This window comes from Procambarus clarkii, chromosome 89, assembly GCF_040958095.1.
Source record: "Procambarus clarkii isolate CNS0578487 chromosome 89, FALCON_Pclarkii_2.0, whole genome shotgun sequence".
Taxonomy (NCBI): Eukaryota; Metazoa; Arthropoda; class Malacostraca; order Decapoda; family Cambaridae; genus Procambarus; species Procambarus clarkii.
The window spans coordinates 3,734,168-3,756,706 of NC_091238.1; the positions used below are offsets into that span (position 1 = coordinate 3,734,168).

General features: G+C 49.3%; 1 protein-coding gene and 1 non-coding gene across 2 annotated transcripts in view; both read left to right on the forward strand.

The window, feature by feature from the left end:
- Positions 1-1,610: 1,610 nt before the first annotated feature.
- The window catches only part of LOC123773279 (uncharacterized), a gene marked incomplete in the record, with an annotated part of 416,855 nt that continues 395,926 nt past the window's right edge, over positions 1,611-22,539 (forward strand). Inside the window, 1 exon segment of the mRNA XM_069317846.1 lies at positions 1,611-2,037. Coding sequence (XP_069173947.1) covers positions 1,940-2,037 — 98 coding nt within the window.
- On the forward strand, positions 11,139-11,209 carry TRNAT-CGU (transfer RNA threonine (anticodon CGU)). The gene has a single exon. It is a non-coding gene; the product is annotated as a tRNA-Thr (tRNA).

Sequence of the window (22,539 nt, forward strand, 5' to 3'; positions counted from 1 at the left end):
GTGTGGAGGCGTGCACTGGTGCCCCCCGACACACGCCGCGCGTGGGTGAGGTGTGGAGGCGTGCACTGGTGCCCCCGACACACGCCGCGCGTGGGTGAGGTGTGGAGGCGTGCACTGGTGCCCCCGACACACGCCGCGCGTGGGTGAGGTGTGGAGGCGTGCACTGGTGCCCCCGACACACGCCGAGCGTGGGTGAGGTGTGGAGGCGTGCACCGGTGCCCCCGACACACTCCGCGCGTGGGTGAGGTGTGGAGGCGTGCACTGGTGCCCCCGACACACGCCGCGCGTGGGTGAGGTGTGGAGGCGTGCACTGGTGCCCCCCGACACACTCCGCGCGTGGGTGAGGTGTGGAGGCGTGCACTGGTGCCCCCGACACACGCCGCGCGTGGGTGAGGTGTGGAGGCGTGCACTGGTGCCCCCCGACACACGCCGCGCGTGGGTGAGGTGTGGAGGCGTGCACTGGTGCCCCCGACACACGCCGCGCTCGTGGGTGAGGTGTGGAGGCGTGCACCGGTGCCCCCCGACACTCGCCGCGCGTGGGTGAGGTGTGGAGGCGTGCACCGGTGCCCCCGACACTCGCCGCGCGTGGGTGAGGTGTGGAGGCGTGCACCGGTGCCCCCCGACACACGCCGCGCGTGGGTGAGGTGTGGAGGCGTGCACCGGTGCCCCCCGACACACGCCGCGCGTGGGTGAGGTGTGGAGGCGTGCACCGGTGCCCCCCGACACACGCCGCGCGTGGGTGAGGTGTGGAGGCGTGCACTGGTGCCCCCCGATACACGCCGCGCGTGGGTGAGGTGTGGAGGCGTGCACCGGTGCCCCCGACACACTCCGCGCGTGGGTGAGGTGTGGAGGCGTGCACCGGTGCCCCCGACACACTCCGCGCGTGGGTGAGGTGTGGAGGCGTGCACTGGTGCCCCCCGATACACGCCGCGCGTGGGTGAGGTGTGGAGGCGTGCACTGGTGCCCCCCGACACACGCCGCGCGTGGGTGAGGTGTGGAGGCGTGCACCGGTGCCCCCCGACACACGCCGCGCGTGGGTGAGGTGTGGAGGCGTGCACCGGTGCCCCCGACACACACGCCACACCATGTCTGGCAACGCCACACTCCCCGCTCCTCGTGTTCCTGCCTCTCACATGATTGGTGGATGTATCGTTTCCATGTATAGTTACTTCTGGTCAATTACAAATAGCACAATAAATTGGGAGTATTGGTGTTGTTGTTGTTAAAGATTTGCTACCTAGAACGAAAAGTTACAAGTAGCACGGGCTATGGTGAGCCCGTAGTAGAGTATTGGTGAATTAATACTGCCATACAGGTTCTGATAGGCTGCTGCAGATTACTGCATATTATCATGCTGGCTTGAACGATAATATTATTTCCTAGCTTATTTAACTATCTTGCGGATATTTCCTGTATTAACGTCGTTAAGAAGTGTTCCTAGTCCAAGTATATAAGGGACATTAACAAATTATACTGCAGAATTTGTTTGTAATATTGTTAAATGTTCGAAAAACACTGGAATATGACGATGGTTGTGAGCGAAGAGTTGTGGTGTTGAGGTGGGCAAGGCCGGGTAGGATGACGGGGGCGGGTTAGTCGTGCTTCTCACCTGAGTGAGTCCACATGTGCCCACGTGCCGCCCCACACTTACCAGTTATCACAACACTGCTCACCTTCTGTCTTCCCGATATCACGCAACGATTTAAGGTCATGACTGAGAAATATCTGGTGCGCCCATCCGTGCTGACCAATTCATTTATCCGCACGTGTGAAATATAGAAATAGAAATATAAGATGCGACTATAAAGTTGTTACATTTAGTTGTGGTGGTGGAAATGAGGAGTGTGTGGGCACGTGACGCTGTGCCGGAGGGCTGAGAGATGCGCCACTGTTCCACATCACTCTGTTGTGTTCTCAAGTGCTCGCTCCTGGAAATAAGATGAAGCCAAGTTCTCTGGAGAAGGTATACGGGCAGTTCGTCCAGCGCTCCATAGACCAGTACAAGGACCCGCGGCCGGATATATTGGTTAAGTTCCGGTGTGTGTGTGTGGTTGTCTCTTGTGAAGGTCATCAAGATTACATGTTTGCTGCATTGTTATCTAGACGAGTAATCTCAGTCAAGTCAGTAATCTTAGTAGATAGATAAGCTCAAGCTTCAGTAGTTGCTTAGATTGGCTGGATATAAAATATATCTACTCTGATGGTCATAGTAGATAGTATTTGCTATCATGTTCAGCATTGCAGAACAGTAAAATGATACGATATTATAACAGAACCAGACTGTGTGTGAGTTAGATAGTACACATGCAGACTATAATAATGAATGTTCATAGAGTAACTTGTTTGAACAGTGACCATTTCCACTGACCAGTTTGTACATCGCCGCGTGACGACGACGACGACGACGACGACGACGACAGAAATCTGCCTAGACGCCGTCCTCCTAAAATTATGCATTTTAAATGTACGCATGAATAGATGTTAACCCCTTTAGAGGTTATAGGGAGCCGGTCGGCCGAGCGGACAGCACGCTGGACTTGTGATCCTGTGGTCCTGGGTTCGATCCCAGGCGCCGGCGAGAAACAATGGGCAGAGTTTCTTTCACCCTATGCCCCTGTTACCTAGCAGTAAAATAGGTACCTGGGTGTTAGTCAGCTGTCACGGGCTGCTTCCTGGGGGTGGAGGCCTGGTCGAGGACCGGGCCGCGGGGACACTAAAAGCCCCGAAATCATCTCAAGATAACCTTGGTAGTAGTGCACTCTTATGCTAGCCCCGCCACTGGTGGGGTACCGCACTGTTATCATGATGCTGGAATAGGTGGTAAGTGAAGGCTGTACAAACGCTACTGTAGTGTGGTACTGTTATCTGTAGTGTGGTACTGTAATCTGTAGTGTGATAGCCTCCTCATAGCCTGCATAATGAGCAAGAATCAAGGCCTTTCTGGAATCCCCGTGATGATGGCACAGTTTTGCTCCCCTGCTCTTGAATAGTTGATGAGGTTATCTTGATGATTTCGGGGATTTAGTGTCCCCGCGGCCCGGTCCTCGACCAGGCCTCCACCCCCAGGAAGCAGCCCGTGACAGCTGACTAACTCCCAGGTACCTATTTACTGCTAGGTAACAGGGGCATTTAGGGTGAAAGAAACTTTGCCCATTTGTTTGTGCCTCGTACGGGAATCGAACCCGCGCCACAGAATTACGAGTCCTGCGCGCTATCCACCAGGCTACGAGGCCCCACGGTGGTGGTGGACGCGGTTGGGCATAATGAAGAGGTTGTGTGGGAGAGCAGCGGATGCTTGGGTAACTGTTTAATGGTGAGAGTGCAAGACATTACAGTGCTCTACAGCTTACCTAACTCGTCTGTAATTAAGTAGGTAAATATATTAGTCACGGGTGCCGTGAGCAAATTGGTGTTAGTTTAAGATGGTGCGGTAGTTTAGTGGATGACTTGCCGACGTGACCAGGGGCCAGATTCACGAAACCACTTACGCAAGCACTTACGAACGTGTCCATCTTCTCTCAATCTTTGACGGCTTTGGTTACATTTATTAAACAGTTTACAAGCATGAAAACTTACCAATCAACTGTTGGTATTGTTATAAACAGCCTCCTGGTGCTTCGGAGCTCATTAACCGTTTAATAATTGTAAACAAAGCCGCCAAAGATTGAGAAAAGATGTACAGGTTCGTAAGTGCTTGCGTAAGTGCTTTCGTGAATCTGGCCCCAGCGCTCGTCTTGGTGGTTGTAGATTTAGCTCATCGGAACGAAAGTTGCAAGTAGCACGGGCTATCTATCGTCTTAGTGGTTAAAGCCCCAAATGCCGAATTTGTTTTTAGTCACTATTGAAGCCTCTGTAGCCATTCTCATTTGAGATTTACAGTACAAGTTGGTACTAGAATAATTAAATATAGAAAATATATTATGATCTCCATACATTCTTAACTTGCATGAATGAATGCTTCGTCACAAAACAATACAAATTAACTGAACAAAATTTCATGGATCTAGACAACTACAAAATTTTGCCCATCTATTTTCAATTTAATTCAATTATAATTGCTTTAATAAATGTTCAATAAGCAAAAAACTAAATTATTTATTTTTTTGAACTTCAAGTTAATTGTAAACATAGCAGAGGGCGCCTGAAACTGTAAACGCAGTTGATCCATTTAACGAAGCTGTTAACTGATCACGTGACCAGTGCCGGTAATTAGTCAAAATACAAGTTGAGTGTGGTAGTGTTTGGTGGTGGGCGGCCCCGGCGACATATACCATTACCAACCCGTTCTCGCAAATTTAATAAGTCAATATTGACTTATTAAATATGTGCATAGGTGACATACTTAACATAATAGATACCCTTAAAAAGATTCATAGAAAACACCGACCTTACCTAACCTACTTAGTATGTTAAGCATCTTATTGCTTCATAATTACAATTATTACCTAACCTATAATAGGTATAGGTTAAGTAATAATTGTAATTACGAAGCAATAAGATGCTTATCTTAAGATACTAACAAGGTTAGGTAAGGTCGGTGTTTTCTATGAATCTTTTTAAGGGTATCTATTATGTTTAGTATATCACCTATGCACATATTTAATAAGTCAATATTGACTTTACGAATTTGCGAGAACGGGTTGACCATTACCTACCTTCTCTTGACTTGATCGCCTACCATATTTTTCATCTGGACACCACAGAGGTGCGGTGCGGGTTTGTAAGTTTGCTATAAGATGGTTGGCCTTAATATAGAGTGCGCTTTTGTAAGGTGGTGAGATCTTTTAGTATTGGCAATTTGTCAATTATAAAAGGCAACATAAATATTACATCACACGCACCCTCGCTCACTTTTTATTTATATATACAAGAAGGTACATTAGGTTTGTGTATATAAAATTTGTTTTTTTTTCATTTTTGCAAAGCCACTAACACGAATACCGTTTAGGGAAAGAGTTTCACTCACTCGCCTTGTCGTTTTAGATTGAGGTACTCGGAACAAAAAGTTCCAAGTAGCACGGGCTATGGTGCAACCCGTCCTCTTAAAAACAACTTCGCTTTTCACTCGTATGTGCGCCATGGCCAATAACGGACGTAATTTGATATGAAATCGGCTCACGAAAGTGATGTGCTGTCCCGTTTTCTGTTAGTCCTCTGGTTAACTCGGAAAGGTTATGAGAGGAAACCTGGTAAGCCCGTGCGACTTGGACGGGCGCGACTGTGTGCTGACTCACTCACCCTCCCCCCCCCCCCCCTCAACCCATCCTCGACTCAAGTCTATTCCATCCAGCGGTCGACCCCACAGACGCATTCATAAATTTTAACATGCTGTTCATTCAAAACGGGAACTTTCTCGACTATAAATTATTATAATATATTAGCATATTGTGTATATATATAGGCATAGGTTAGGTTAGGTGTTTAGGTTCTGTTGGTGATTATTTGTATTTGTAGTACGTGGGTGAAGCATTTACAGCGTTGTGGTTCGAACAAAATTCGTCAGTGAAACACTTGTTCCGGATATGTTCGAACGTCATCAGTTGAGTCGTGTGTAAACCGCTTTTCATTCATAAACAGGGGGTTTGGCGGGTGCATGGAATCACTTTTGGATCTTTGTTTGGAGGACGGGCTGCCCCCCTTCCATGTTACACGGTACTATAATCAATTCACCCGCGATACATATAATTTGTGTAATGTAGAATAAATGTTGCTAATTATACAGTATGTAATATGGTTTACAGTATGGTTTAACTACTTATAAGACTGTTCAAAATATTTAGTAAACAAATACTTGCTGTAGGCAACCCGTTCTCGCAAATTCGTAAAGTCAATATTGACTTATTAACTACGTGCATAGGTGATATACTAAACATAATAGATACCCTTAAAAACCTTCATAGAAAACACCGACCTTACCTAACCTACTTAGTATGTTAAGATAAGCATCTTATTGCTTCGTAATTACAATTATTACCTAACCTATACCTATAATAGGTTAAGTAACAATTGTAATTACGAAGCTATAAGATGCTTATTTTAACATACTAAGTAGGTTAGGTAAGGTTGGTGTTTTCTATGAAGGTTTTCAAGGGAAACTATTATGTTAAGTATGTCACCTATGCACGCAACTAATAAGTCAATATTGACTTATTAAATTTGCGAGAACGGGTTGCAGTGTGTTATGATGCGGCTCTTTATTATGGCAGCACATTTGTTGCTGTTAGTGGTCAGCGCAGAGTCACATTTGTAATGAGCGTTATCAGTTAAATTGCAGTGTTTGATAAATATATTATCGCGTATAGATTGTAAAACATCATCCCGACGCTGTACGCGCAAAATTAGGCCAATGAAAATTTAATATGAAGCATTAAAGAACTTTGCGTTAGGTTAATAAACTGTTAGTGGCAGCGCCCCGCCAGAGATCTGGGGCCAGATTCACGAAAGCACTTACGCAAATACTTACGAACGTGTACATCTTTCCTCAATCTTTGACGGCTTTGGTTACATTTATTAAACAGTTTACAAGCATGAAAACTTCCTACTCAACTGTTGTTATTGTTAAAACAGGCTCCTGGTGCTTCGGAGCTCATTAATTATCTAATAATGGTAAACAAAGCCGCCAAAGATTGAGAAAAGATGTACAGATTCGTAAGTGCTTGCGTAAGTGCTTTCGTGAATCTGGCCCCTGGTCTGGGTTCATCACGCCTTGGACACCGCGGTGGTGGCCTCCAGTACTGACTCTTCTCTGCTGATCACCCAGCAGTAAGTAAGGACCTGGGTGTAAATAGGTTTATGGGTCGTGTTCCAGGGAAAACTAGTTGAGGAAAATAATTTAGTAGACCAGACTGAAATTTGCACTAGTTATTCCATCTATCATAATTATTATGGAAGTCACGTATCTGGGTCATAGAGTAGAGTCAGCAGACTTCTAGACGTTACTACAGCTACGGTTAGGCTCGGCTACAAGTACCTCTGGGAGCTCGCACCACCTGGTGAAGGCTTAGGCTCGGCTACAAGTACCTCTGGGAGCTCGCACCACCTGGTGAAGGCTTAGGCTCGGCTACAAGTACCTCTGGGAGCTCGCACCACCTGGTGAAGGCTTAGGCTCGGCTACAAGTACCTCTGGGAGCTCGCACCACCTGCTGAAGGTTTAGGCTCGGCTAAAAGTACCTCTGGGAGCTCTCACCACCTGGTGAAGGTTTAGGCTCAGCTACAAGTACCTCTGGGAGCTAGCACCACCTGCTGAAGGTTTAGGCTCGGCTACAAGTACCTCTGGGAGCTCGCACCACCTGCTGAAGGTTTAGGCTCGGCTACAAGTACCTCTGGGAGCTCGCACCACCTGCTGAAGGTTTAGGCTCGGCTACTAGTACCTCTGGGAGCTCGCACCACCTGGTGAAGGCTTAGGCTCGGCTACAAGTACCTCTGGGAGCTCTCACCACCTGGTGAAGGTTTAGGCTCAGCTACAAGTACCTCTGGGAGCTCGCACCACCTGCTGAAGGTTTAGGCTCAGCTACTAGTACCTCTGGGAGCTCGCACCACCTGGTGAAGGCTTCGGCTCAGCTACAAGTACCTCTGGGAGCTCGCACCACCTGCTGAAGGTTTAGGCTCGGCTAAAAGTACCTCTGGGAGCTCTCACCACCTGCTGAAGGCTTCGGCTCAGCTACAAGTACCTCTGGGAGCTCGCACCACCTGCTGAAGGTTTAGGCTCGGCTAAAAGTACCTCTGGGAGCTCTCACCACCTGCTGAAGGTTTAGGCTCAGCTAAAAGTACCTCTGGGAGCTCTCACCACCTGCTGAAGGTTTAGGCTCAGCTAAAAGTACCTCTGGGAGCTCGCACCACCTGCTGAAGGCTTCGGCTCAGCTACAAGTACCTCTGGGAGCTCGCACCACCTGCTGAAGGTTTAGGCTCGGCTAAAAGTACCTCTGGGAGCTCTCACCACCTGCTGAAGGTTTAGGCTCAGCTAAAAGTACCTCTGGGAGCTCTCACCACCTGCTGAAGGTTTAGGCTCAGCTAAAAGTACCTCTGGGAGCTCGCACCACCTGCTGAAGGTTTAGGCTCGGCTAAAAGTACCTCTGGGAGCTCTCACCACCTGCTGAAGGCTTCGGCTCAGCTACAAGTACCTCTGGGAGCTCGCACCACCTGCTGAAGGTTTAGGCTCGGCTACAAGTACCTCTGGGAGCTCGCACCACCTGCTGAAGGTTTAGGCTCAGCTACTAGTACCTCTGGGAGCTCTCACCACCTGGTGAAGGTTTAGGCTCAGCTACAAGTACCTCTGGGAGCTCTCACCACCTGCTGAATGCTTAGGCTCGGCTACTAGTACCTCTGGGAGCTCTCACCACCTGGTGAAGGTTTAGGCTCAGCTACAAGTACCTCTGGGAGCTCGCACCACCTGCTGAATGCTTAGGCTCGGCTACTAGTACCTCTGGGAGCTCGCACCACCTGCTGAATGCTTAGGCTCGGCTACAAGTACCTCTGGGAGCTCTCACCACCTGCTGAAGGTTTAGGCTCAGCTACAAGTACCTCTGGGAGCTCGCACCACCTGGTGAAGGCTTAGGCTCGGCTACAAGTACCTCTGGGAGCTCGCACCACCTGGTGAAGGCTTAGGCTCGGCTACTAGTACCTCTGGGAGCTCGCACCACCTGCTGAAGGTTTAGGCTCAGCTACAAGTACCTCTGGGAGCTCGCACCACCTGCTGAAGGTTTAGGCTCAGCTACAAGTACCTCTGGGAGCTCTCACCACCTGCTGAAGGTTTAGGCTCAGCTACTAGTACCTCTGGGAGCTCGCACCACCTGCTGAAGGCTTCGGCTCAGCTACAAGTACCTCTGGGAGCTCGCACCACCTGCTGAAGGCTTAGGCTCAGCTACAAGTACCTCTGGGAGCTCTCACCACCTGCTGAATGCTTAGGCTCAGCTACTAGTACCTCTGGGAGCTAGCACCACCTGCTGAAGGTTTAGGCTCAGCTACTAGTACCTCTGGGAGCTCTCACCACCTGCTGAATGCTTAGGCTCAGCTACAAGTACCTCTGGGAGCTCTTACCACCTGCTGAATGCTTAGGCTCAGCTACAAGTACCTCTGGGAGCTCTCACCACCTGCTGAATGCTTAGGCTCAGCTACAAGTACCTCTGGGAGCTAGCACCACCTGCTGAATGCTTAGGCTCAGCTACAAGTACCTCTGGGAGCTCTCACCACCTGCTGAATGCTTAGGCTCAGCTACAAGTACCTCTGGGAGCTAGCACCACCTGCTGAAGTGGATCCCACCAAATGTAAACTCTTGGCGTCACAACTATTCACATACTCTGCCTCACTGTCTCTGAATGTGGAAAAAATTTACTATTCACAGATAAATATATTACAAATGTTTAAGAAATGTGTAAGTACTTAATTTAAAATTGTGTTACTAGAAAACTTTACCAAATATCCAAAATTGACTTACTGTAGGTAATGCATTCACTTGAGTGTAAGCTGCTCTCCGCCTCCATTGGACGGGTGGGGGGGTGGGGGGTCAGTAACTCACTTGTTCACCGTTATCTTGAGATGATTTCGGGGCTTTTAGTGTCCCCGCGGCCCGGTCCTCGACCAGGCCTCCACCCCCAGGAAGCAGCCCGTGACAGCTGACTAACTCCCAGGTACCTATTTACTGCTAGGTAACAGGGGCATTCAGGGTGAAAGAAACTTTTGCCCATTTGTTTCTACCTCGTGCGGGAATCGAACCCGCGCCACAGAATTACGAGTCCTGCGCGCTATCCACCAGGCTACGAGGCCCCCAAGATGGCCCCCAAGACCGTAGATGTAAATTGTTTAGCTAAGAGACAGTTGGGCTCAGGTTCTTGAACCTATTATGCTCAAACACTGTAATTGATACGTACATTAAACCGAGTTACAGAAACATCGGTTTGTAACTGGCTTAGCTAAATGAATTTTGGTTTCAGCTCCTGAACTCATTATGTGGTATACCCTCGGGATAGGTATGGGGTGAATAATAAATGAAAGTTAATAGTACATCACACCCAAATAAGGTTGAATAACCGAACCTGTTCAGTACCTGCAAGCATGCTGAACTAGGGGGCCTCGTAGCCTGGTGGATAGCGCGCAGGACTCGTAATTCTGTGGCGCGGGTTCGATTCCCGCACGAGGCAGAAACAAATGGGCAAAGTTTCTTTCACCCTGAAAGCCCCTGTTACCTAGCAGTAAATAGGTACCTGGGAGTTAGTCAGCTGTCACAGGCTGCTTCCTGGGGGTGGAGGCCTGGTCGAGGACCGGGCCGCGGGGACACTAAAGCCCCAAAATCATCTCAAGATGCTCGCATCTCCAATCATGCTCGCATCTGCAATCATCTTTTCCTTTTACCGTGTGATTTGGGACGTCCCCCGGGGTATAATCCCCAGGCCCCTACCCCGTGTAACCCCCCCCGTCCCCCCCCCCCCCCCCGGGGTAACACGACACCCAACCACCGTCTAAGCCTAACCACAAGTGTGTAACCCGCGCCTCCTGAACATGCCTCGCCTCTCCACCTGTAAATCTATTAATTGATTGATTATATAAATACAAGTTGATGCAGCCGGTCCATTCTTGCAAAGCGTTTCCGGTACGTCTTTAAGCGAAACAGTCTTTAACAGTCTCCGTGGTGTAGTGGTAAGACACTCGCCTGGCGTTCCGCGAGCGCTATGTCATGGGTTCGTATCCTGGCCGGGGAGGATTTACTGGGCGCAATTCCTTAACTGTAGCCTCTGTTTAACGCAACAGTAAAATGTGTACTTGGATGAAAAAACGGTTCTTCGCGGCAGGGGATCGTATTCCAGGGACCATAGGATTAAGGACTTGCCCGAAACGCTACGCGTACTAGTGGCTCTACAAGAATGTAACAACTCTTGTATATATCTCAAAAAAAAAAAAAAAAAAAAAAAAAGTTAATTGTTTAGGAGACTCGTGGTGTATGAGCAGCCCGTCCTCGTCCCCCCCCCCCCTAAGGTTTCCCCAACGTCAAGAAAACGGTAAAGTTAAAGTGTTCTCTCCTAACCTAACAGACTAAGCCAGAGAACCCAAAACAGAAAATGGGACAGTACGTCACTTTCGGGAGCCGCTTCAATTATCTAGTACGGCAATTGTTGGTCTTGTGTAACGTATATGGGCGAAAAGGGGCCTCGTAGCCTGGTGGATAGGGCGCAGGACTCGTAATTCTGTGGCGCGGGTTCGATTCCCGCACGAGGCAGAAACAAATGGGCAAAGTTTCTTTCACCCTGAATGCCCCTGTTACCTAGCAGTAAATAGGTACCTGGGAGTTAGTCAGCTGTCACGGGCTGCTTCCTGGGGGTGGAGGACCGGGCCGCGGGGACACTAAAGCCCCGAAATCATCTCAAGATAAGGAAAAGCGACGTTTTGTAAGAGGACAGGTCGATGTGAGCGTTGAAGTTGTCTCTTGTCTATGAATCGTTTTAAAAATAAATGTTTTGGGTAATTTAATTTTTTTAGTGAAAGCTTGGTGATTGACATCAATGACTAGACTTACTGTATCAATTAAGGTGTGGGAGTGTGGGCTGGAGCAACCCGTTCTCGCAAATTTAATAAGTCAATATTGACTTATTAAATTTGTGCATAGGTGACATACTTAACATAATAGATACCCTTAAAAAGATTCATAGAAAACACCGACCTTACCTAACCTTGTTAGTATCTTAAGATAAGCATCTTATAGCTTCGTAATTACAATTATTACCTAACCTATAATAGGTATAGGTTAAGTAATAATTGTAATTACGAAGCAATAAGATGCTTATCTTAAGATACTAACAAGGTTAGGTAAGGTCGGTGTTTTCTATGAATCTTTTTAAGGGTATCTATTATGTTTAGTATATCACCTATGCACGTAGTTAATAAGTCAATATTGACTTTACGAATTTGCATTTGTTACAAACTGAGGGCCTTGCCGGGGAGCTGCTCCTCATTTAACATTTGGGACACCCAGGTTGTATAAATTATTACAGGTTATGGGGGTATGGTCGGAGCCGGTCGGCCGAGCGGACAGCACGCGGGACTTGTGATCCTGTGGTCCTGGGTTCAATCCCAGGCACCGGCGAGAAACAATGGGCAGAGTTTCTTTCACCCTATGCCCCTGTTACCTAGCAGTAAATAAGGTACCTGGGTGTTAGTCAGCTGTCACGGGCTGCTTCCTGGGGGTGGAGGCCTGGTCGAAGACCGGGCCGCGGGGACACAAAGCCCCGAAATCATCTCAAGATAACCTCTCAAGATATGGTGATAGAGGTTGTGGCTGGCAATCCATTTGTCACGGGTTTGAGTCACCTTAGAGCTCCAGTTGATTTTCTCACTATATCTGATCGTATCTTATCAAAGACGTCATTATGTACTCATCAATGACAACCTCTTCCGTTAACGGCAAGAGTGCCTCAAGGCGGCATTCTATGATCTTGTGTTTTTTAAATACAACAGAGTTGCTAAATGCTTCTGTCTTAAACCTGTTCTATTTGGTGATGACACCACTGTCTCCAGCAACAAATGGTAGACGCCAGGCAGACGCCTTGTGCTTCTGTTTCCACTGACGCCACACTGTCAGGCCGCGCACAGAGGAACTACCCGGAGTTGCATTAAATGGTGGAGTAGTATAGTGCCACCAAGATGGGTTAGTTTAGTTCTTATGTACCCCATACCCATCTTGTGGGCGGTAGTGGAAAGGGTTACAGAGGCACATAATGGGCTCAGGGACTGAACCCCACAATTCATTTAGCTAAGCAAGTTACAATCTTGATGAGCTAGTTACAAAAATTCAATATAAATCGTCACGTCAACAATGGGTTCGAGATCGACCACAAGTACAATTTCTAAATTAAGCAACTGACATGTGGAGAGCTAGTGTCACAATTGATGCGTTTGTCCTGCACACCGCCCCCCATCCAGTGGGCAGCGGTGGATAGGTTACAATCACTCAGTTACTACCTACAGTTAGCAAACTGGGGACATTTGGTTAAAATTTCTGGTAGCAGATCATTTTGAATGAAATATTGACACGTCGCTGGAACATTGGTTATAGAATTGTCTCTAAATTCACGTATCTTTTCGCACTCCATCACATAGTGACGGAGGGTGTGCGAGTAATTTTGTTGACACAGTTTACATTTGGTCAGGTCTACATCAGCAGATAATGAGAATTCCCAGAGATACTTGTAACCGAGTCGAAGCCGAGCAGTAGTAACATCTAGAAGTCTGCTGATTTTATTGAATGAACCATAGATGTGTGGCTCCTCTTGCATGGTGGCTCCTCTTGCATGGTAGCTCCTCCCACCAAGATGGGAACTGAGGCTCAGTAACTCGCCTCTTGTCTCGTGTTCACACCCACAAACTGACCAACCGATGACTCACTCACCTCTCACGTAACCCTATCTTGAGGCTATCTTGAGATGATTTCGGGGCTTTTTAGTGTCCCCGCGGCCCGGTCCTCGACCAGGCCTCCACCCCCAGGAAGCAGCCCGTGACAGCTGACTAACACCCAGGTACCTATTTTACTGCTAGGTAACAGGGGCATAGGGTGAAAGAAACTCTGCCCATTGTTTCTCGCCGGCGCCTGGGATCGAACCTAGGACCACAGGATCACAAGTCCAGCGTGCTGTCCGTTCGGCCGACCGGCGGCCTTTGTTACAATTCCCCCTAACCTAACCTAACCTAACCTAACCTAACCTAACCTAACCTTACCTTACCTAACCTAACCTAACCTAACCTAACCTTACCTTACCTTACCTTACCTTACCTTACCTTACCTTACCTTACCTTACCTTACCTTACCTTACCTTACCTTACCTTACCTAACCTAACCTAACCTTACCTTACCTTACCTTACCTAACCTAACCTAACCTAACCTAACCTAACCTAACCTAACCTAACCTAACCTAACCTTACCTAACCTAACCTAACCTAACCTAACCTAACCTTCTCTGTTGTTTGGTCCACACGCCGATGTTATCAACTTAACTAGAGCCTCATAGGAACAAGAGCAAAGAAAGTTGTATAACATACAAACATTTATTACAAACGAGAAGAAACAGTAAAAATTAAATGGTGCCTTGGACGGGGCACCAACTTCACTCACCACTTGGTCACATTATCTTCAAAAATGTTATTATTTAGGCTGTTGAATAACACTAACAAATAACGTACCAATACATTACTCTAATATCACAAACTCGTGTTTGTTATAAACACCAGTTAACAGGAACATGTAAATCTATAACTCAATGAACAAACAATTATCGAAGGCTCACTGCTACAACAATTGTTATTCTACCATGGAGAGACCAAGGGGAGCCGGTCGGCCGAGCGGACAGCACGCTGGACTTGTGATCCTGTGGTCCTGGGTTCGATCCCAGGCGCCGGCGGGAAACAATGGGCAGAGTTTCCTTCACCCTATGCCCCTGTTACCTAGCAGTAAAATAGGTACCTGGGTGTTAGTCAGCTGTCACGGGCTGCTTCCTGGGGGTGGAGGCCTGGTCGAGGACCGGGCCGCGGGGACACTAAAAAAGCCCCGAAATCATCTCAAGATAAGACTGCGTGTCATAGTTTGCCTCAGTAGGCTACTCGACTTCATCAACTCGCTGGGCACAGGTCACGTGATCATCAAACCAAGCGAAGCTTTAAAATGTAAATCAATAAAACACACACACACACACACACACACACACACACACACACACACACACACACACACACACACACACACACACACACACACACACACACGCCATTCACTGCGTCAAGTATACCAAAACAGTGAACTCCTCACACAGCCAAAGATCCCCGTTGATCAACTGGATTAATCCTCCTTGTAATCAGTTAAACATCCTCGGTCGCTTTGCTTTACAAGAATGTAAATTCAACTTAATTTCTATATTTTCTGTTAACCCCCAATGTACCTTCTTGTATATAAATAAAATCAATTTATCCCTCTGCGTGTCAACTGTAGAACCATCAACAACTTCGTCCTCAAATGGATGCGAACTCCTCGCCCCTCCCGCGCACCAAGCTGCAAGTTGACAATAACACAATTCTCTCCCTCCATAACAGATGGAAAATAATACAATAAAAGTATCCAACACGCAAAGCCAGCGGCTGGCTCTTCCCTCCCCCCCCCCGTGTGCCAGCAGCTGGCTCCTCCTCCCCCCCCCCCCCGGCGCCAGCAGCTGGCTCCTCCTCCCCCCCCCCCCGGCGCCAGCAGCTGGCTCCTCCTCCCCCCGGCGCCAGCAGCGGTGTCGGAAAATCCGACACCATTTAATAATCATACAGATAATAGCTGTATTGTATAAACAAGTTAACCATAGAAAACGTAACTTGTAGTGGAATTACCGTCTATAGAAAACGGGATATCATCACCACATACTATTATATTCTCCACCTATTATGGTGGGAATTATTCATAAATACATTAGTCTTTGGACTTTACCATCATAAAAACATCTCATATAAATTAACTTAATTATCAATATTAAAGTAGAGTAAATGTGACCCTTCTATCACTTTCTGACATGTGGACAATGTAAGCCAGGCGTCAGAGTGGGGAGGGAGGGCAGCCATTGTTGTCACCTCCGAGACGTGTGGAGCAAATTTGGCTCCTATCATATCTGGACAATGTCGGCCAGGCGTCAATAGTATGGAGTGTTAGATGCAGCCATTGTTGAGACTAGACCAGAGGCTCACACGGGAGCAAATTCGGCTCCTGTTAAATTTACTTGGACGTAGTGTTATGGAAACTAAAAGTGTACCATTATCAACACGCTGTCTACAAATTCAAGTTAAGTGTTCTTTCCGAAACCCATTATCTATCATTAGTGGCCATTAATGTCATTAGGTAGGGTGACCCGGTTAGATCACGAAATCGCCTCAAACTAAAGGTAATTAAGCCAGGTCTTTATTGTTCCATGTACAATGTTTCTCTGAAATACCTGTCATATACTAGGTTTCTGGCTTCACAGCTAGCGCCCTTTTAACAGGTCAAGACGAGGAAGCATGTTTGTGCATCAGTTACCAGCACGTGGAAGCTACCTCAAAGAGGGAAAATGTGGTCTACATCCTGGTTATACCTGCTGTACAAATAAGATAAGGAACCTTTTCAATGTATGTAGTTAATTCTGTAGTTTGATTGGCTGCATATATATAAACTAATAAACCCCCCCTAATGTGTAGAGGATCGATTTGTGAGATTATGAGATTATTGCAGAAATACAGTCCACTTATCATTATACAAATTGCTATCGAAGTATATAAATTAACGTAAATATAAATTCATATAAATTAAATAAATATAAATCTCACAGGTCGGTTCCCACAAGCTGGCTCTTCCCCCCCCCCCCCCCTCGTGCCAGCAGCAGGATCTCTCCCTTTCCTCCCCCCCCCCCCCCCCGCCCGCGCCATCAGCTGGCTCTCTCCCCCTCCCCCCCCCTTTCCCCCCCTTCCCCCCCCTTTCCCCCCTCTCCCCCCTCTCCCCCCCTCTCTCCCCCCTGAGCGCCAGAGGCTCTTGCCCCAAAATTACTGGAGCGACGACGCTCGTTTCCACGAAGTCAAGATTGCACCTGCGAGATTTACCTCTTCCAAGACGACCATCCCTTCCTATCTCAACCGTCACTGTCATCATCTTATCCTTACTTGAGTGAGGGGGTCAGTACACAGGCGCCACACTCCTGGCACAACTATAGATCTCCTCCTAGGACTATCACAGTGGAATTCCACTTCATTTATATTCTAGCTGTACCCGCCCACGCGTTGCTGTGGCGCCGAACCACAGCAACCTTCCCCTGTTCCCCAGTCCTCCCTACCATTTCCCCTCCCCTCCACCGTCCCCTCGTCCTCCCCACCACCCCCAACTCCTCTGTCCCCTCGTCCTCTCTATACCATTCCCTCCTCCCCCAACTCTCCTGTCTTTGGTCCTACCCACCATTTCCCCCTCCCCTGTCCCCTCATCCTCCCCTCCAGTCCCCCCACTCCCGTCCTCCCCCCCACTCCCTCGTCCGATACATTCCCGATGCAAAAAAGCATGTTTCTACCTGTCACAGGTGTTGCATCTATATAGTAGGTATTTAAAAACACATGCGTATTCGAATGGAACGTTGTCAAGATTTCAAAGCAATTGGTGAAGAACTTTCGAACATTACAGCGTGTGTTGTTCCTACGTCCAACAGATGGCGCTGTTTAAAAAAAAATGTTTTTCCCGCCGTAGACGTGACATCTCAACCCGTTCTCGCCAATTCGTAAAGTCAATATTGACTTATTAACTACGTGCAAAGGTGATATACTAAACATAATAGATACCCTTAAAAAGATTCATAGAAAACACCGACCTTACCTAACCTTGTATCTTAAAATAAGCATCTTATTGCTTCGTAATTACAATTATTACTTAATCTATACCTATTATAGGTTAGGAAATAATTGTAATTACGAAGCAATAAGATGCTTATCTTAACATACTAAGTAGGTTAGGTAAGGTCGGTGTTTTCTATGAATCTTTTTAAGGGTATCTATTATGTTAAGTATGTCACCTATGCACATATTTAATAAGTCAATATTGACTTATTAAATTTGCGAGAACGGGTTGGACATCTATATAGTATGTTCATAAAAACCCGCTCGAATGCGAAGGGAACGTTGTGTGAACATTTCAAAGCAATCGGTGTAGAACTTTCAGAGATTAGCGATGTTAAACGAACATTTCCACTTTTATTTATTATAGATATTCAATAGTTCTTACATTTTTGAACAGTCACTAGCACGCATAGCGTTTCGGACAGGTGTTTAGGGGCCTCGTAGCCTGGTGGATAGCGCGCAGGACTCGTAATTCTGTGGCGTGGGTTCGATTCCCGCACGAGGCAGAAACAAATGGGCAAAGTTTCTTTCACCCTGAATGCCCCTGTTACCTAGCAGTAAATAGGTACCTGGGAGTTAGTCAGCTGTCACGGGCTGCTTCCTGGGGGTGGAGGCCTGGTCAAGGACCGGGCCGCGGGGACACTAAAGCCCCGAAATCAACTCAAGATAACCTCAAGAGGAGGTCCTTGAACCTATGTTCACCGGAATACGACCCGCCAAATCGCGTAACAACCAGGTCCCTATTTTACTGTTCGATAAATAGAGACTACAGTTAAGGATTGGCGCTCAGTAAATCCTCCTCGGCCAGGATACGAACACAGAACAAAGCGCTCGCGAAACGCCAGGCGAGGGGTCTCACCACTATGCCACGGGGTCATCTAGTATATAAGTTCATCTGATGTCCCCTCATCTCGCAGGAGGGAGGGAGTTTTCAGGGAAAGCGCCAAGCCATTACGACTATATAGCACTGGGAAGGAGTCAGGATAAGGATTTGGGGATGGGACGGGGGAAGGAAAGAGCGGTACCCAACCACTTGGACGGTCGGGAATTGAACGCCGACCTGCATGAAGCGAGACCGTCGCTCTACCGTCCAGCTCAAGTGCTTGGGTTCATCTCGCAGGAGAGTTAGTCAAATGTATCATAGTACAACCCGTTCTCGCAAATTCGTAAAGTCAATATTGACTTATTAACTACGTGCATAGGTGATATACTAAACATAATAGATACCCTTAAAAAGATTCATAGAAAACACCGACCTTACCTAACCTTGTTAGTATCTTAAGATAAGCATCTTATTGCTTCGTAATTACAATTATTACTTAACCTATACCTATTATAGGTTAGGTAATAATTGTAATTACGAAGCAATAAGATGCTTATCTTAACATACTAAGTAGGTTAGGTAAGGTCGGTGTTTTCTATGAATCTTTTTAAGGGTATCTATTATGTTTAGTATGTCACCTATGCACATATTTAATAAGTCAATATTGACTTTACGAATTTGCGAGAACGGGTTGCATAGTACTCTCTCTTTTTTCGGGGGGAGGGGGGGTATAGTTCTCGACTCGAGGAGACCATGAAATACAGAGATAACATAGTATGACTGGTGGGTACACAGTTGGTGGTGGGCCTCTGAGGCTTCATACCCACACCAGCTTTGGCACGGTCCGTGCCCAACCCGTCCTCTTAAAAATAACGTCACTTTTGGCTCGTATGCGCGGCGCTATGGCCAAATTTGGACGTAATTTGAAATGAAATCGACTCACAAAAGTGACGTACTGTTCCGTTTTCTGTTTGAGTCGTACGGCCCTCCTCGGACAGCTTAGAAGAGGAACTTTCAATTGACGTTTTTCATAACGTTTTGAAACTTTATCAGAATTTCCTGCCCACCTAACCTATCAGAGGACCCTTAACTTACTGTTGTTGAAAAAAAAAATCCCAAATTTATTTTCAATTTATTTTAATTTTCAAATTACGTCCATATTCGGCCATACAGGCAAACGGCCAAAAGCGACGTTCTTTTTAAGAGGACAGGTTGGCCAGTGTGGGCCAGCAAGAGTGCCATAGCTTCCCTGGTAATGTTCCTGTGACCCTAGCTAGTTAAACACCTGAGGAACTATGCTTTATACTGAGGAACTGCCCTGGAAACACAAACCGAAACTGTCTCTATTTTCCGCTTGTTACAACTTGTAATAAAGTTGGTACATCTTGGCTTAACGTGTTTATGACGTATTAGAACGTTGTTACAACTTGCTATATTGGTTGTTATAACTGGTTAGGACGTGTTAAAACTTGTTCGAACGTTGTACCAACGTCGTAGTTTCGGTGTGTGTTTGGCGGGTGCCACTGTAGTATATGTATTCACTATAATTGTAACATCGTTTGTCATACCTACGTACACAAAGTTCTGGACATGTCACGTGTACAAAATCCATTATATATACACGGCGAAGACTACAATGAATGAATGATGCTGTTGTGGCAAAAGTGATATACAAGTGAACATTTGATGTAACTTGGGCTTGACAAATTTAAATTTCTAATCCTCAAGACGGTTGTCGGGTGCCTACTAACTACTAGGTGAACAGGTGCATCAGGTGTTAGTGGGGGGTCGGGGGAGAAGGAAACTGTACTGGGTATAATGAATATGCAAGAACTGCGTGGTGATGGAGGGGAAGGGAGGGGTGTCCAGCAGGTTGGGGGGTGTGGCAAGATAGAGCAGAACCCTGGCAGGGCAGGCAGACGTGGTGATGGTGGTGTAGGGCTGGGATGGGACCTGGTGGTGGTGTAGGGCTGGGATGGGACGTGGTGGTGAAGGGCTGGGATGGGACGTGGTGGTGGTGTAGGGCTGGGATGGGACCTGGTGGTGGTGTAGGGCGGGGATGGGACGTGGTAGTGGTGTAGGGCTGGGATGGGACGTGGTGGTGGTGTAGGGCTGGGATGGGACCTGGTGGTGTAGGGCTGGGATGGTACGTGGTGGTGAAGGGCTGGGATGGGACATGGTGGTGGTGTAGGGCTGGGACCTGGTGATGGTGTAGGGCTGGGATGGGACCTGGTGGTGGTGTAGGGCTGGGATGGGACGTGATGGTGGTGTAGGGCTGGGATGGGACGTGGTGGTGGTGTAGGGCTGGGATGGGACGTGGTGGTGGTGTAAGGCGGGGATGGGACCTGGTGGTGTAGGGCTGGGATGGGACGTGGTGGTGTAGGGCTGGGATGGGACCTGGTGGTGGTGGTGTAGGGCGGGGATGGGACCTGGTGGTGGTGGTGTAGGGCGGGGATGGGACGTGGTGGTGGTGTAGGGCGGGGATGGGACGTGGTGGTGGTGTAGGGCGGGGATGGGACCTGGTGGTGGTGGTGTAGGGCGGGGATGGGACCTGGTGGTGGTGGTGTAGGGCGGGGATGGGACGTGGTGGTGGTGTAGGGCGGGGATGGGACGTGGTGGTGGTGTAGGGCTGGGATGGGACGTCGTGGTGTAGGGCTGGGATGGGACGTCGTGGTGTAGGGCTGGGATGGGACCTGGTGGTGGTGTAGGGCTGGGATGGGACCTGGTGGTGGTGTAGGGCTGGGATGGGACCTGGTGGTGGTGTAGGGCTGGGATGGGACCTGGTGGTGGTGTAGGGCTGGGATGGGACCTGGTGGTGGTGTAGGGCTGGGATGGGACCTGGTGGTGGTGTAGGGCTGGGATGGGACCTGGTGGTGGTGTAGGGCTGGGATGGGACCTGGTGGTGGTGTAGGGCTGGGATGGGACCTGGTGGTGGTGTAGGGCTGGGATGGGACCTGGTGGTGGTGTAGGGCTGGGATGGGACCTGGTGGTGGTGTAGGGCTGGGATGGGACCTGGTGGTGGTGTAGGGCTGGGATGGGACGTGGTGGTGGTGTAGGGCTGGGATGGGACGTGGTGGTGGTGTAGGGCTGGGATGGGACGTGGTGGTGGTGTAGGGCTGGGATGGGACCTGGTGGTGGTGTAGGGCTGGGATGGGACCTGGTGGTGGTGTAGGGCTGGGATGGGACGTGGTGGTGTAGGGCTGGGATGGGACGTAGTGGTGTAGGGCTGGGATGGGACGTGGTGGTGGTGTAGGGCTGGGATGGGACGTAGTGGTGTAGGGCTGGGATGGGACGTGGTGGTGGTGTAGGGCTGGGATGGGACGTGGTGGTAAAGGAAGTCATCAAATATCGTAGTGTGGGTGACGAGCAAATTAAACAGTTGGCGAAGGTAATGGAGGCGGCGCTGCTGTAGTAAAGAATGCGGTCCTGCTCCAGGGCTGTGTGGGGGCCCTGGTCCTGCTCCAGGGCTGTGTGGGGGGGCCCTGGTCCTGCTCCAGGGCTGTGTGTGGGGGCCCTGGTCCTGCTCCAGGGCTGTGTGTGTGGGCCCTGGTCCTGCTCCAGGGCTGTGTGGGGGCCCTGGTCCTGCTCCAGGGCTGTGTGGGGGGGCCCCTGGTCCTGCTCCAGGGCTGTGTGTGGGGGCCCTGGTCCTGCTCCAGGGCTGTGTGTGTGTGGGTGCCCTGGTCCTGCTCCAGGGCTGTGTGTGGGGGCCCTGGTCCTGCTCCAGGGCTGTGTGTGGGGGCCCTGGTCCTGCTCCAGGGCTGTGTGTGGGGGCCCTGGTCCTGCTCCAGGGCTGTGTGGGGGGGCCCTGGTCCTGCTCCAGGGCTGTGTGTGGGGGCCCTGGTCCTGCTCCAGGGCTGTGTGGGGGGGCCCTGGTCCTGCTCCAGGGCTGTGTGTGGGGGCCCTGGTCCTGCTCCAGGGCTGTGTGGGGGCCCTGGTCCTGCTCCAGGGCTGTGTGTGGGGGCCCTGGTCCTGCTCCAGGGCTGTGTGTGTGTGTGGGGGCCCTGGTCCTGCTCCAGGGCTGTGTGTGTGGGCCCTGGTCCTGCTCCAGGGCTGTGTGGGGGCCCTGGTCCTGCTCCAGGGCTGTGTGGGGGGGCCCTGGTCCTGCTCCAGGGCTGTGTGGGGGGGGCCCTGGTCCTGCTCCAGGGCTGTGTGGGGGCCCCTGGTCCTGCTCCAGGGCTGTGTGTGGGGGCCCTGGTCCTGCTCCAGGGCTGTGTGTGTGGGGCCCCTGGTCCTGCTCCAGGGCTGTGTGTGTGGGGGCCCTGGTCCTGCTCCAGGGCTGTGTGTGTGGGGGCCCTGGTCCTGCTCCAGGGCTGTGTGTGTGGGGGCCCTGGTCCTGCTCCAGGGCTGTGTGTGTGTG